The sequence below is a fragment of the Micromys minutus genome (assembly GCF_963924665.1).
Source record: "Micromys minutus genome assembly, chromosome: 1".
Classification (NCBI taxonomy): domain Eukaryota; kingdom Metazoa; phylum Chordata; class Mammalia; order Rodentia; family Muridae; genus Micromys; species Micromys minutus.
This window is the reverse complement of record NC_137969.1, coordinates 158,843,882-158,860,794: the sequence shown is the minus strand read 5'-3', so window position 1 is coordinate 158,860,794 and position 16,913 is coordinate 158,843,882. Positions and strand designations below refer to the sequence as shown.

Below are 16,913 nucleotides of genomic sequence, written 5' to 3'. Positions count from 1 at the left end.
ATGACTGAGTTTTCAGTAGGAAGAACAAGGGGCATTTATTGAGTACCTACTGTTTGTACAGCGTTACTGCAGACGATAAAACCCTTACTCCTAACGTGGTGCTACAACTTGGATAAGTGGCTTCTCTGGCCCGAGGAAGTCTGACTCCTCTCTGAGATAAGAGAACTGAGAATCTCCTGGTGAAGCTGTAATTCCTCAGGTTTATCTCCTCAGCACCACAACCTCTTGTGGTCTGACTGGAGAACTGAGTCAGTTATGAAGAGGCCCATGAAGGAAAGACTAAGTAGCAGGGGTAGAAACCGGACCTTTTGAGAGAAACAGAGTTAGTTAGCCCTAAAAGAGGACCATGAACACCCAGGGTAGCAAGGAACTGGAAGAGAACCCGATAGAAGCCTCAGTGCCTGAGAAGAAATCTAGATGTCTGGCTGTGTTCCGTTCAGGACCTTGGAAAACTTCTGGGTCCATTTCCAAGATCTAGCCTAAAAGAAATAGCCATTAGATGGGATGAAGGTAAACTCTGGGGCTAGAATTGTGGCTGGAGCAACAGTTGAGATGCATTAGGAAGCAAATGCAGGGCTGGAGAGGTGGCTTGGTAGAAAAGAGCACTTGCTGAGGACCCAGGCTCAATTCCCAGCACCCACATGGTGGCTCACAACCATCCATAACTCCAGTCCCAGGGGATCCAATGCCCTCTTCCAACTTCTGCAGACACTAGGCACGTGTGTTACATACATGCATGCATGCAAGAAAAATGCATAGGATAAAATCAACTAACTTAGGAAGAGTTGAAGAAGCACAGAAAGAGCAGAACACTGGCTGGAATAGCATTCCCCAGTCAGAAAGTGTCACTCAGGGGACAGGTCCACGTAGAGCATGCTTAGTCCTTGAGTTACAGATAGAAGCAGCCCAGGTCACATACATGAAGGAGAAAGGAAGAAGGAGGTCCCTGGGCAGTGGCAAAGCTCCCCATCACAGGTCTGCTACCTGTGTAGAGCTAACCCCTGTTCTGTTTCTTGGCATTTGAGGTACGTTCCCAACAGTCAGTAGACTCTGTATGCACCGTAGGAAAAGAGGCTCAGTAAAGGCTCAGCAGCAAGCAGAAGCTACCCCCTTTGTAACTGACCTCAGTTTCTCGGCATTACTGGGAGGGGAAACTAATGAAGATGAGCATCTCTCCCCACAGAGTAGTATTGCACGATTCCTGAGTGTTCCTGTAAGGAAAATGCTCTGGTTGTTGTGTACAGAGAATCTCTTGTAAGCATCACCTGTCAATAAAAAAAAAAGCCAATGGACAATGAGCTGAGGCAAGGAAAGTAGGTGGGACACTGGCAGAAAAAGAGAGGATTCTGGGAAATAGTGAGAGTATAAGAAAAAGAGATTCAAGAGAATGCAGGGGAGAGAGTCCAAGGAGACAGATATAAACCAGCAGGTAGATGAACTCAGGGCGATGCTGGGAGAGATGCAGAGGAGATGTGAAGAAAGAAGCAGGCTAGGCCTCAAGAGAGGTGACTAACCAAGACACAGAATAGTTTAAATGGGCTAAATGTGTTACGAGCTGGTCAGGGAATGAGTCAAAGCTTATAGCCAATGCATTTATTAATAAATAATTAGACTCAGAGTCATTATTCCAGGAGCAGAGTCTGGGGAAGAAAAACTTGGAGTTAATTTTTTTATTATTAACATTGTTGTTTTGTTCTTTATTGGTCCAGGTTAGGGAGCTAAAACAAGCAAGGTCCCACATAACCTGTACAAGGGGGTCCCCGGGCCCCACAACCGCACAGTGTTGGGATTGGTCTCCAGAACCAACATGGGGATTCAAGGCCTCACTCTCTGCTCCCCTTTCCCTCTCACAGTGCCGTCGTGCTGGATGGTAAAATTTATGCAACCGGAGGTATCGTGAGCAGTGAGGGACCAGCCCTGGGCAACATGGAGGCCTACGAGCCCACAACCAACACATGGACCCTCCTACCCCACATGCCCTGTCCTGTGTTCAGACATGGTTGTGTCGTGATAAAGAAGTATATTCAAAGCGGCTGACGTCAGCAGAAAGCCCAAGACAAGTCTATGGGACACGTCCGGTGAGGCGAACGCCACAAACCATGGTTACCTTTCAACACCAACAAGAGGCCCACAAGACAAAATCAAGAAACTCACTGCGCTAACATTTCGAATATTCTCTACATTGAATGTAGAAAATCATCCTCGCCTTTTGGGTGAAGCGGTGCACAGTGCCCCGGGCAGCAGGAACCTAGAACGCACGGAGCCCGGGCTCGCTGGCCAGCCGAGGCACTTGCTCTGAACAGAGGGCGCTCGCTCTGCCCGGTGCAATAGTTTCACATATTTTTCAACTGGGAGAGAAGCTGTTTTTTTCCTTCTTGCAGAGCAAGCTTGATCCCTAAACCACCATAGATCAGTTATCCTGTGACAATTTGGGGCATCACGCTCTTTTGGAATAAGGTCAAAGTGTCCTTATCACTTTGATTCCTACTTTTGTTTTCTTGGGCTTTTTTTTTTAACCTATCTACACTTTCAAGTGGCCAAGAGAAAAAGGAGGGATGAGACAGCGCAGCACCAAGGCCTAGGAGAGGGGCTGGTGCCACCAGACAAGATAGGGGGCCAGCTGCGTGTGCAGAACCAGGGCTGGCAGCCGCAGGGGTCACTGGGAAGAGTCACCTGTCCTTCATGGGTTTTTCTACCATGTTTTTGCTGCAGAAGGACATGGTGGATACGCTAGCTTTCTCTTAGCCAGTATGAATTATTTAGATTTCCAAGGCATTTTCTTGATACACAAAAGGCTATTTTTAAGTACCGAGAGAAGGAGGCCACAAGAGGGACAACGCTGTGGGACTTCCCAAAGCTCTTTGTAGGTAGTGCCAGAGGTAGGGCACTTGCTCTCATTTTTCTATGTGCAGAATAGAGGATCTCTCCTGAGGTGGGCCATGCCCCCCACTTTATTTTTGGAAAAAGTTAACTCCCAGACAGCCCTGGATGACCATGCCTTGCGGAGGCATTGTCAGGGGGAAGGGTCTGTTCTAGAAGAACGTGGTTCTGGCTTCTGACACCAGTCTAGCTCCCTCCATGAGGTAAAGCTGAGGACCCAGGCCCCGGGAAAGGGACTGAGGGAGGGAGGGAGAAGAAATGTCTACAAAGCACAGGAGACTATTTTTGATATTTATAGCTATATATTCAAGGCACCTGCCACGAGAGCTCTCAGGATGGGAACAGCCTTCTTAGATGAGCCATGACAGCACGGCCTGAGGGGGCACAAGCAGAAATACTCTTCTTGTTGCCCTGTCGCATAGTAACCTGAGAAAAGGGAAGCCAGGAGAGGTCCCAAGGAGGCTCAAAAGAGAAAGGCCTTCCCATTAAGTCCTTAGACCCTCAAACCTCACCCGGTCATCAGCCCCCATTCCAGGGCAAGAAGGAGCCGCCGCCACCGCGCTGTTTAGTTGAAGTTAGTACCAAATACACAGCATTTTTCTACCTGGAAAGTCAGCTTGCCGTCACTTCATGATAAGAACCATTGACAGAGAGAAAGAGACACTACACACTTTCCATCATTCAGTATTGGATGACACAAAATTCCAGTCCTAACGACGGGCATCAACTTCTAGCACTACAAGTGTGGCTCCCACTTGACAAGATACCGAGCTTCGTTATGCAGTTTTTTAATATTATTTATTATTTAAAAAAAAGTAATAAGCACAAAACTACATACATTGTATGTCATTTAAAGTATTTATGTCAAACAGGGTGCAAGTGTGAACCCAAGGACTGGAGCACAAATTTCTAACTGCCTGGGGCAGGACGAATATGAGCATTGGTATGCATCTGCCTCCAAGGGAGGTGTTAGTGGTCAACAAGACTCCGCAGATGATACTGAAATTCCGTTTCTCTCCTCATCTATCACACTGGAGCAAAACTGGCTATTTCTGTGAATGATATAAAACAGGGTTCTCTGTAATGGTATTGTATATAGTATATGTTTATTGTTAAGTTGTTATATTATAATAAATATATTTATAGATCTAGACTCGGAAGCCAATGCAATGTTTTTATGTGCCATCGCCTTTGCCTCAGTGACACTACACTGAGTTCCTCCTCTTGGTCATCAAGAGTGTGTGTCCCCTTACAGACATCCTTGTAGGTTTTGATGATGAGAGAGAACCCTTTTGCAAGGGGGCAGAGACAGATGAACAGTAAGGAACAGCTGGAAGTCAAAAGCTGACTTAGAGACTTAGAGAGAGAATGGAATTCACCCAGACTGTTCCCTTAGCTCCTGTGATCTTCCTACCACAGCCACGCATCTGAAAGCTCCATAGCTTTTACCCCATCCCTTCGGCCCTTCAGGCCACCTCAGTTCATCAGTCTAGGAGGAGACACATCCAGGCAGGGTGTCCTCCCTCAGTTGTGCCTATCTGGTCTGTCACACACACCCACTCTGCCGTACCCAGGACGTCTAAGCAAGGCTACTACTTAGCATGAAATATGGAGACACCTCTGTCACGAAGGAAATTTTGGAAGAGAGGGTAGATTTTTCCATCCACATGAAGCCCCCGTGGCCTTAATCCCTAAATCTTCCCAGGATCTAGTGTCATCTCCTTGAAAGCAAAAGCTTGATAAGGGAACAGCAAGAAAGAGGAGGGGCTTTCTTGAGACTTGGTTGAAACTGTGGGATAAGTAGACCATATTCCTGACAAAGCAGTATTTCCCTAAGACTATCCATCTGCAGGAAAGACAGAGATTGTTTAGAAGAAGCCAACCATGAAGAGGAAGGTGATAACCTGCGATAAAAGCAGTCTGTTGGCTCCATTCTTAACTATTTCATTTGGTTAGATGGTCTTGTGGTTCATGAAGAGTTTCTGTGTTTTACCAACTCTGCATGGTAAACATTCTATCATACCATAAAAAGACAGTGGAGGCCTTTGGCTTAGGAGACGCACCATGAGAACTTTTAAGGCACACCTGCCTGATCTAACAAAGAGGATGAGAAGACAGTGCACATTGTGTGCGTAGGTCTCTCTTTTATTTTAAGAACTACAAAATAAGAGGGTAGTCAGGAGACATATCTATTGTCTGTGTGATAAACAGTATCTTCATTAAAGAAACTAGGTAATGTAATTGGAAATGTTAGTTAAGAAGAAATAGGTGTCAGACCTAAAAGAAAAATAAAACAAAGGGTGCTGGCACATAGAATCCAAAAGTGAAAAAACACTAAAATATGACAATGAATGAGGTAATACCTTGCAGCTATTGAACAAGTTAGCTCCCTAAACCATGAGGGGGAGCTCTGCAGAGGGGCAGATAGCAAGGCAACAGGCACCCTGTATCATGAGCTGGAGGAGCACGAAGAAATCACTTCTAGACAGCCAAAAAGAAATGACAGGAACTCTGAGAAAATAACACCAACCATTCTGTCACAATGGCACGAGAGAATGACCGGTAATTGTTAGTCAACACTAATGAAGCGCTGACCACTATGCTAAGCTCTCAAAGCCCTGGATCCTCGAGATTCAGGTATAAAAGACACACACACACACACACACACACACACACACACACACACACACACAAGAAAATCCATATATGTACGAGATTGTAGCTTTAGATACACAGCTATTGTGGAAGATGTATATGTATATGTCTGTGCATAAATGTACACAGAAGAACTTCCTTCGCAAGACTGCCTAGAGATGCTTAGCTCTAGCAACTTCAAGACCAGGGTCCTTCTTCTTCCACACTACCTCAGAAACCCTTGTGTCTATACAAGACAACCAAGTGTACAGTCCTATCATTGTACTCACGGGATTGCAAGCATTTATTATTTCCTCTTTTCAAGACTTTATATATAATTACTTCTGTAATAAAAAGGTAGATATGCTATGCATATGGGTTTCTTTTTCTTTTGTTTGTTTTATTTTTCTGCAGTGCTAGGGAGTCATACCCAGGGCTGAATACGCCAACTGAACTGCATCACCAAACCCTGGACCTGTGCTTTTCTTTTAATGAGACAGGAAGTAATGGTTCCCTGAGTTTCTGTCTAAGAAACTGTGTGTGTGTGTGTGTGTTCGCGTGTGTGTGCGCGCATGCATGAGTGCATGTGTGTGTGTGTGTGTGTGTGTGTGTGTGTGTGTTCTGGCCACCTTAAGCAGTAAGGAAATCTGAAAGAATTCAGAATAAAGTATCTGAGAAAATAATAAGAGAACAGATTGTCAAACATACATTGTCAAGATTTTGTGCTTTATTTCCTCCACCTTCTCATTTTCTTACTCTTTCTCCAAGATTGGAGACAGGACAATCTTCATGCATGCTGAGCAAGTATTCTAGAACTGCATCCCTGGCTCCTCTCTCCCTCTCCCACCCTCTTGTCTCCCTCTCCCTCTCATTTATAATTTGCAACAGGCCCTATTAAATCACTAAGGCTGGCCTTGAACTTAAAAATCTCCTGCCTCAACCTCCGGAGTGCAGTTACAGACCTGCACCACTAGGCCAGCATGTGAACACATGTGAACACATGTGAACACATGTGACCACAGTAACATGCTCACATGGCATGACTGCACAAAGGATCTCATTTGCATTCTCAGCTGCCTCAGCAGCACAGGCAGCATCCCACACGTATGAAGGGAGTAATGAGCACACAGGAGAGCAAAGGAAATGAATGGAATGGAAACTTAGTCTTGACACAGTCCTGCAGAGGCTACTCAGGTAAGCCCACCAGGCTCTGAGACTTCAGCAACTCAGTCAGTGGCCTGTTAGTATCCATGGCCAGCTCAGTGACTTGAGAACCCTTGCTAGGCACATGACTTCCAAGGCAGCCCTTGCCTAGCTCTTGATTCCAAGACCAAGTCTCCTTCCTTTCAATTACCTGTATTTAAATTCAAAACTGTTCATAGCAATTCTAGCATTTCATTAAAACACCACATTAAAATATAAAGACATTCTATTTCATACACTTCTTGACATGAATATTTTGTGTTAGCAAAGTTACAGCCAACCCTAGCATAAAACCTAGGGATGAAAGCTTCCTAATAATCTACTTTTCTGTTTCTGAGAACAGCTAAGTTCAATCAATGTGGAGATCAATGCAGCACCACTGATCTGCAACGAAGATTTAACTATGCGATTGGCAGTTGCTTCCTTTAAAAGATAATTCACTAAACACCTTTAGTGACATATGATAAACTACAAAGCTACCAGACAAACTGATCTGATGCTCCCTTTTAAATGCATGAGAGAATTTCAAACTTTTTAACCCAGATAACCTTTATTTTAGTGACATACCAAGTGTAATGTTATATGGTACTCTTCTAAACTTTTTTAAAGGCAGGTCTTTATACATCCCAGCCTGCCCCAAAGCTGATCTTGATTTTCTGATCTATCAAGATGAACTCTCAATCCTGAACATCTATGCTCCAAATACAAGGGCACCCACATTCATAAAAGAAACCCTACTAAAGCTCAAGGCATATATTGCACCACACACAATAATAGCGGGAGACTTTAACACCCCACTCTCATCAACGGACAGATTATGGAAGCAGAAACTGATCAGAGACACAGTAAAACTAACAGAAGTTATGAATCAAATAGATTTAACAGACATATAAACAGACACCTGATTGGTTTAGTGCAGAATTCTATCAGACCTTCATAGAACCTAATACTAATACTCTCCAAACTATTCCACAAAATAGAAACAGAGAAAATACTACCTAACTCATTCTTCATAACAACAATTACACTCATTCCTAAACCACCCAAAGACCCTACAAAGAAAGAGAACTTTAGACCAATTCCCCTCAACCAAGAGACTGGGAAAAGAGCTTTACCAATCCTACATCTGATAGAGGGCTAGTATCCAATATATACAAAGAACTCAAGAAGTTAAACTGTAGAGAATCAAATAATCCTATTTAAAAATGGGGTACAGAGCTAAACAGAGTTCCCAACTGAGGAATACCTAATGGCTGAGAAGCACTTAAAGAAATGCTCAACATCTCTAGTCATCAGGGAAATGCAAATCAAAACAACCCTGAGATTCCACCTCACACCAGTCAGAATGGCCAAGATCAAAAATTCAGATGACAGCAGATGCTGCAGAGGATGCAGAGAAAGAGGAACACTTCTCCACTGCTGGTGGAGTTGTAAACTGGTACAACTACTCTGTAAATCAGTCTGGTGGTTCCTCAGAAAATTGGACATAGTCCTACCTGAGAACCCAGCTATACCACTCCTGGGCATATACCCAAAAGAAGTTCCAACATCCAACAAGGACACATGCTCCACCATGTTCACAGCAGCCTTATTTATAATAGCCAGAAGCTCGAAAGAACCCAGATGTCCTTCAGCAGAGGAATAAATACATAAATTGTGGTACATATACACAGTGAAGTACTACTCAGCTATTAGAAACACTGAGTTCATAAAATTCCTAGGCAAATGGATGGAACGTGAAGCTATCATCCTGAGTGAGGTAACCCAGTCACAAAAGAGTATTCATGGTATGTACTCACTGATAAGCAGATACTAACCCAAAAAGCTTGAATAACCAAGAAACAGCTCACACAATTTATGAAGCTCAAAGAGAAGGAAGGCCAGAAGGTGGATGCCTCAGTCCTTCTTAGAAGTGAGAACAAAACACTCATGGGAAGAAATAAATGGACAAATAGAGGAGCAGGGATTGGAGAAAAGAACATCCAAAGACTGCCTCACCAGGGGATCTACCTCATGTGCAGCCACCAAACTCAAGCACTATTGCTGATGCCGAGAAGTGCTTACTGGCAAGAACATGATATGAATGCCTCCTCAGAGGCTCTACCAGAACCATACTGATACAGAGGAGGATACTCACAGCTAACCATCAGACTGAACACAAAGACCCCAGTGAAGGAGCTAGAGAAAGGACTGAAGGAGCTGAAAGGGTCTGCAACCCCTTGGGAAGAACAAAATTATCAACTAACCAAACCCACCACAGCTCCCAGGGACTAAAACAATGAGCACACATGGAGAGACCCAGGTGCATATGCAGCAGAGGATAACATTCACTGACATCAAAGGGAGGAGAGGCCTTTGGTTCAGCGAAGGCTTGTTTTCCCAGTGTAGGGGAACACCAATGTGCTGAGGTGGGAGAAGGTGGTTGAGAGAGGGAGCACCTTCATGGAGTTAATGGGGGGGAGGGAGGATGTAATTGGAGGATGGGGATAACATCTGAAACGTAAATGCAGAGAATATCCAATAAACAAAAGAAAGAAAGAAAGTCAAGGTAAAGAAAAAAATCTTTAAAAACAGCCAGAGAAAGCAATATATTACATATAAAACACAATTCAAATAACAACTTGAAAAATGAAAATCATAATTAAAATCAACACTGAAAGAACATTTTAAAGCCAGGCTGCCTGGTGACACACACATGCAATTCAAGGTGACAAGCTCAGGAGTTTAAAGTCAGACCTGGCAAGCTTGAAAGCAGTCTAGGCTAGCTGAGTGCCTGTCTCCAAAAAGCCAATCAAGTAAGGAACACTTCAAAATGGCCTCAGGAGACCATTAAAGGATCAGGAGTTACACACGTCTCAAGCTGCCACCAAGACAGGGAATATAGTTTGGAACCAGACCAAACTCCAAAAACCGTCAGCATCCCATAGTGAATGTTGCAGCTGTAACTGTCACAGATAATTTTTTCCCCTGGTAAAGTCTTAGTGATCAATAATGAAGGACCTACTGTGACGGTCAGTTCCAACTGTCAGCGTGATTGCATTAAGAAATGCCTATGGTGTTAATGGGGCACATCACTGGGTATGCCTGTTGATGGTATTTGTAGAGAGGTTTAACTGAGGCCCATTCTGAATTCTGTGTGTGGCATCCCACAGGCTAGAGTCCATACTGAATAAAAAGGGGGAAATCAAGAGGCCATTGTGGCACTAATGTCATCATCCTTTCTCCCCTCCTGGGCAGCACGAAGAACAGAGCCACTCCCAACACCTTTCTCACAGAGGTGGACTGTGAGCTGAAATACCCCGCCCCGCCCCTTGCTTTTTGTTGGGTATTTGGCTGTAGCAAGGAGAAAAGGAACGCCCAGCCTGACCCACGGCCCAGGGACAGAAGCCCAAGACTGGGCTGTAAAAGTAAAACCTGAGCTTTCTTTTGTAACAGTACTGTACAGTGCTCAAGTGGAAGGCTGTAGGTGGATCTGGTAACAATGCCCAGAGGTTGGACACATCTGCCCCGCTAACTTTTGTGTCAATCACTTTCCTTTTACAAACGCCCTGCAAAGCCACCTTTGTCATCTACTCCTTTCTCCCTTCACAAACCCTGCACAATCCCAGCTTCTCTGGCTTACTCTGTGCTCCTCAAACTGCAATTCCCAGGACTCCAAACAAAGTTCTGTTACGGTTTCTGAACTTCGTTAACGTAGTGTATTCCTTATCAGAAGCTGTGAGGTCTGTAAGGCCCTGAAGTAACATTTGAAAATGCCAAAAGAACAGAACTGTCAACCTCAAATTCTCCACCCAATGAACACCTCTTCAAAAGCAAAGAGACTCGGATGGAGGAAACCTAAGAAATTGCCCTTACTTGACTTGCTTCGTAGAAATCCTGAAGACATTCTTTAAATTGCATTTACTCAATCATGTATTCATTTTTCTCTGTGTGTGCTTGTTCATACACACACAGCAGAGCACACAATGTACACGTGCACCTTGGTGCACATGTGGAGGTCATATGACAACTTGCAGGACTCAGTTCTCACCTTCCACCATGTAGGTTGCAGGGATAAAGTGCAGGTCATCAGCCTTGGTGACAAGTGCCTTTACCTGATGTCCCATCCCACTGGCCCTAACAGACATCCTTTAGAATAAATAAGGGACTATGGGATCATAGAACCGAGAAAAAAAATAATAAACGTCTGTTTAAATGTAGCAAATTATTCTTGCCCTTAAGTTGCTAAAAGTATTGGTGACACTTGAAAGAAAAACATTGTCTGATGGAGTTTTCAATGTATGTAAATACAATTCATGCGGCAACTATTGCATATGGATTAAAGATTTCTATATTTTGTACAAAACTGGAAAGATGTTAATTTTAGGTAGGTTGTGAAAACTGTGTAACGTGTCAAAGAAACCCCCTACAAGTTGTTCAGAGACAGCCAGAAACCCAAGAAATTAAAATGTAATAGCAAAGCTACTTAAATAACCCCAAAGAATCAAACAGAATAGGAAAGGAGACAAATCGAGAGCATAATAAAAATCATGGAGTAAAATCCAAATCCAAATATATGCTTAATCACTAGCTGTAAACCTAGGTTATACCCATTAGCATGGCTGCTGAGCCCATTCCTTCCCTGACCCTCCAAAAATCAGAAAATAACACGTATCAGTGAGGTTGTAGAGAAGCTAAAACTCTGTGCACCTTCTGTGGGACTAAAGAAAATGGCTTAGCTGAAGAGGAAAACAGTATGGTAATTCCTCACAAAATTAAAAATGGAACTTCCATATGAGCCGGCTATTCTACTTTTGGATGTAACCATAAAAGAAAATGAACGTAGGGACTTCAAGTGATATTCATAGCATTATTTGAAATAGCCAAAGACAGAGGTAACCACATGGCCATTGAAGGATGGGTGGATACACAGAATGTAGTGTATTCCATATAATAGGATACTCTTAGGCTTTAAAAGGAAGGAAATCCTGAGCGCTGCCATATTGGGGATAAACCTTGAGGACAAAATGCTGAGGGAAGTGAGGAGGACAAACTCCTCCTAAGACAAGAGGCCAAGAAGAGCCAGATTTAGGTTGGGCAGGGAGACACATGGCTTTGATCCCAGTATTCAGGAGGTTTGGAAAGTAAGCCATGAGTTCAAAGCCAGCAAAGATTACATAGTAAATTCCAGGCTTGCCAGAGTTATATAGCAGAACAATGAAAAAAGTACGGTAAATAAAATGAAAGGATCAGTCAAACTGATAGAGACAGACAGACGGATACTCTGTTAATTTAGTTATTTGTTCAGTCCCTTGGTGCTACTCATATTTTAGCTACTTCATAGGACTCTTGTGATTTAAATCAGTATATAGCCCTAGAATAATGATAACCATGTATTTTCCTCACTGAAGAAAGAAATTGCATATGGCGAGTGGAATTTACATGGGAGGACATGGCTTTGAGCCAAACTTCTCCAAACCACTCACACAAAGTACTGGGTGATTAAACAGAATGACAAAGAAAGCAAGTTAAGAATTAAAAACAAGTCAACAAACAAGCTTGAAGGGAAGCAAAACTCCCAGAGACTGCCAGCGACCACTCAGAAAAGTATCAGAGCAAAGCATAATAAACAAGGTCTTTGCTCTGAGCAACCTGCTTTGTTGCATTCCAGCCTCCTATAGCCTTTTGCCACTTACAGAGCCAGCTCTATTCTACCCAGGGCCCTGGATCACCCCTTCTACTCAACAGAATAAGATGTTATGAGGTTCTGGAATCACTAATTTTTAAAAACTGGCCAATAAGATCTTTAAAATGAATTTGTTATAATTTTGACTTTTGACCCACCTGTGCAAAGATGAGAGGTAGAAAAAAGTAAAATGGTAGGAAAATCAAAGCTGGAGAGTAAAAATTCCAAACTAAAAGGCCCAGTATATATCTTCAACAAAATCATAGAAGAAAACTTTCCCAACCTAAAGAAAGAGATGACCATGAACATACAAGAATTCCGAATTGAACCAGAAAAGAAACTTCTCCAAATACATAATAGTCAAAATACCGGATGTTCAAAATAAAAAAAGAATATTAAAAGCAGTAAGGGAAAAGGGACAAGTAACATATAAAGGCAGACTGACCAGACTTCTCAACAGAGACTAAGAAAGCTAGAAGATCTTGAACAGACATCATACAGACCCTAAGAGAACACAAATGCCAGCCCAGTTTACTATATCTAGCAAAACTCTCAATTACCATAGATGGAGAAACCAAAATATTCCAGGACAAAACCAATTTTATACAGTATCTGTCCACAAACCCAGATCTACAAAGGGTAATAGATGGAAAACTCCAACACAAGGAGAGAAGCTACAACCTAGGAAAAGCAAGAAAATAATCTTCTTGCAACAAGCCCAAAAGAAGAAAAGCACACAAACATAAGTCTATCTCTAATAACAAAAATAACAGGAAGCAACAATCACTATTCCTTAATATCTCTTAACATCAATGGACTCAATTCTCCAATAAAAAGACAGACTCTCAGACTGTATACACAAAATGGATCCAGCATTTTGTTGCATACAGGAAACTCATCTCAGTAACAAAGACAGACACTACCTCAGAGTAAAAGTCTAGGGAAAAAAACTTTCTAAGCAAATGATCCCAAGAAACAAGCTAGAGTAGATATCCTAATATTGAAATAATAGATTTTCAACCAAAAGTTACCAAAAAAGATAAAGAAGAACATTTTTTACTTACCAAACGAAAAATCTATCAAGATAAATTCTCAATCCTGAACATCTATGCTTCAAATACAAGGGCACCCACATTCATAAAAGAAATTCTACTAAAGTTCAAAGCATATATTACACCATACACAATAATATTGGGAGACTTTAACACCCCACTCTCATCAATCAATAGATTATGGAAGCAGAAACTGAACAGAGACACAGTAAAACTAACTGAAGTTATGAATCAAATAGATTTAACAGACATCTATGTAATATTTCATCCTAAAACAAAAAATATACCTTCTTCTCAGCACCTCATGGCACCTTCTCCAAAACTGACCATATAGTCGGTCACAAAACAGGCCTCAACAGATACAAGAACATTGAAATAATCCCATGCATTCTATCAGATCACCATGAACCAAGGGGAGGGGGTCTTTAATAATAACAAAAAGCCCACATACACATGGAAGCTAAACAATTTGTTACTCAATGATAACATGGATAAGGAGGAAATAAAGAAAGAAATCAAGAACTTTTTAGAATTTAATGAAAATGAAGGCACAACATACCCAAACTTATGGAGTACAATGAAAGCAGTGCTAAGAAGAAAACTCATAGCTGAGTGCCTCCAAAAAGAAACTGGAGAAAAAAGAAACTAGCATCTTGACAGCACACCTGAAAGCTCTAGAACAAAAAGAAGCAGATATACCCAAGAAAAGTAGATGGCAAGAAATAATCAAGCTCAGAGCTAAAATCAACCAATAGAAACAAAAAGAACCATACAAAGAATCAACAAAACCAGGAGCTGTTCTTTGGACATAGTACTACCTGACAACCCAGCTATAACTCTCCTGGGCATATACTCAAAAGACACTCCAACATATATCAAGGATACATGTTCCACCATGCTCAACACAGCCTTATTTATAATAGCCAGAAGCTGAAAAGAACCCAGATGCCCTTCAATAGAGGAATGGATACAAAAAATGTGGTACATTTACACATTCTATACTGGCTGGTTTTGTGTCAACTTGACACAAGCTGGAGTTATATCACAGAGAAAGGAGCCTCACTTGAGGAAATGCCTCCATGATCCAGCTATAAGGCATTTTCTCAACTAGTGATGGGGGGGGGGGGCTGAGGGCCCAGCCCATTGTGGGTGGTGCCATCCCTGGGCTGGCAGACCTGGATTCTATAATAAAAGCAAGCTAAGCAAGCCAAGGGAAACAAACCAATTAGTAACATCCCTCCATGGCCTCTGCATCAGCTCCTGCTTCCTGACCTGCTTGAGTTCCAGTCCTCACTTCCTCTGGTGATGAACAGCGATATGGAAGTATAAGCCAAATAAACCCTTTCCTCCCCAACTTGCTTCTTGGTAATGATGTTTGTGCAGGAATAGAAACTCTACCCAAGACTACTCATCTAGTAGAAACAATGACTTCATGAAATTCCTAGGCAAATGGATGGAGCTAGAAACAATCATTCTGAGTGAGGTAACCCAGTCACAAAAGAACACACATGGTATACAATCAATGATAAGCAGATACTAGCCCCAGAAAGCTCTGAATAACCAAGAACAATTCACAGACCTTATGAAGCTCAAAAAGAAGGAAGGCCAGAATGTGGATGCCTCAGTCCTTCTTAGAAGGGAAAACAAAACACTCATGGAAGAAAATACAGAGACAAATAGAGGAGCAGAGATTGGAGAAAAGATCATCCAGAGACTGCCTCACCTGGGGATCCACCCCATATGCAGCCACCAAACCCAAGCTCTATTGCTGATGCTTAGAAGTGCTTACTGGCAGGAGTCTGATATGAATGCCTCTTCAGAGGCTCTGCCAGAGTCATACAGATACAGTTGAGGATGCTTGCAGCTAACCATTGGACTGAACACAGGGTCCCCAATAAAGTAGCTAGAGAAAGGACTGAAGGAGCTGAAAGGGTCTGCAACCTCATGGGAAGAACAACATTATCAACCAATCAAACCCTCCAGAACTCCCAGGGACTAAAACACAAACCAATGAGCACATATGGAGAGACCCATGGCTCCAGTTGCATATGTAGCAGAGGATCTCATTGTCTAGCATCAATGGGAGGAGAGGCCTTTGGTCCAATGAAGGCTCATTTCCCCAGTGTAGGGGAATGCCAAGGTGCTGAGGTGGAGAGGGTGGTTGGGAGAGGGAGCACCTTCATGGAAACAAGTGAAGGGGGGAGGAGGATGGGAGTGGGGATAAAGGGGGTAACATATGAAATGTAAATTCAGAGAATGTTCAATGAAAACAAAAAAGAAAAATAGAAAGAAAAATCTTTCTGGAAACATCCTTAAAAACAGAGGGAGGTAAGGAGGTGAGTAACAGACAATTCGGACTCCTGACCTGAGCAGTTACCAGCAGCAGAGTGAGACAATGATGACTCCATGTGCTAAGAACACATCACACTTCGAAATGTGATGCAGCCAACCACAGGGCTTCAAGATACAGGAAGATAAATGCAACAGAACCAAAAGCAGAGGTCGGCAAACTCACAATTACACTCTGCACTCGGCGGGTTCAACACACCTCTCCCAGTAATTGATAGGAGTAGACAGAAAAATCAGCAAGGACACTGAAGACCCAAGTAACATAGCAATTAACATGACACTCAGAAGATACCCAGTACATTGTTTTTCCAGGGGCACATAAGGCGTTTGCCAAGAAAACACCATTCTTCTGGCCACAAATCAGAATAAATTAAAATAATTAGAATCACATAGAATGTATTCTTTGGCCATATCAGAATTAAATGAGAAATCAGTAACAGAAAACATGGGAAATGTCAAATAACTTCAAAGTTAAACACACACCTAAATAATTTAGGAGCCAATGAAGTTTCAGGGGAAAGTGAAAACATTTTGAACTGGAAAAATGCAAATGAAAATTAAAATGTCAAGTTGTGTAAGATTTGGCTAAAGCAAATCTTAATGTTTAATACTAAATGTTTATATTAGAAAAGAATGTGGGTTTCCAATAAATGAGCTAATCTTTCAGCTCAAAGTAAGTAGGAGAAAAAGGGCAGAAACCATAAATAAGAAAAACTGGTGGAAACAAGTTTTATAAAAAAGAGTAATATAAAGACATTGACCACAGCTGGGGAGATGGTTTAGCCAATAAAATTTTTGCTGTACAAGCATAAGACCTGAGGTGGGTATCTGGTACCCATGTAAGAAGCAGGGTGTTGTGGTGAGCTTTGGGTCTTAGCGCTGGGGAGACAGACAGGCAAGCCCTTCAGGCTTGATAACTTGGAAGCCTACGGTCTGAGGAGAAACCCTGTTTCAAAAATAAAGCTGGATGTCTCTGAATACCCAGTGTTGACCTCTGGCTTCCACATATACACACACATGTACACATTCATCCCACACATGTATCTATAGCTTGCACACTCACATACTTATCAGGAAACAAAACATGAAGACAATAATTGCCAGTGTCTGTGACTAGAGACATGCATGGC

At 42.4% G+C, this 16,913-nt stretch overlaps 1 protein-coding gene across 2 annotated transcripts in view; it reads left to right on the top strand.

The window, feature by feature from the left end:
- KLHL29 (kelch like family member 29) overlaps positions 1-3,883 on the top strand; it is a 162,514-nt gene extending 158,631 nt beyond the window's left edge. For both annotated transcript variants that reach the window (XM_080909809.1, XM_080909810.1), the window contains one exon: positions 1,854-3,883. In XM_080909809.1, the coding sequence (XP_080765935.1) occupies positions 1,854-2,037 (184 nt within the window). In that variant the 3' untranslated portion in view covers positions 2,038-3,883. The remainder of the gene's footprint in view (positions 1-1,853) is intronic.
- The last annotated feature ends 13,030 nt before the right edge of the window (positions 3,884-16,913 follow it).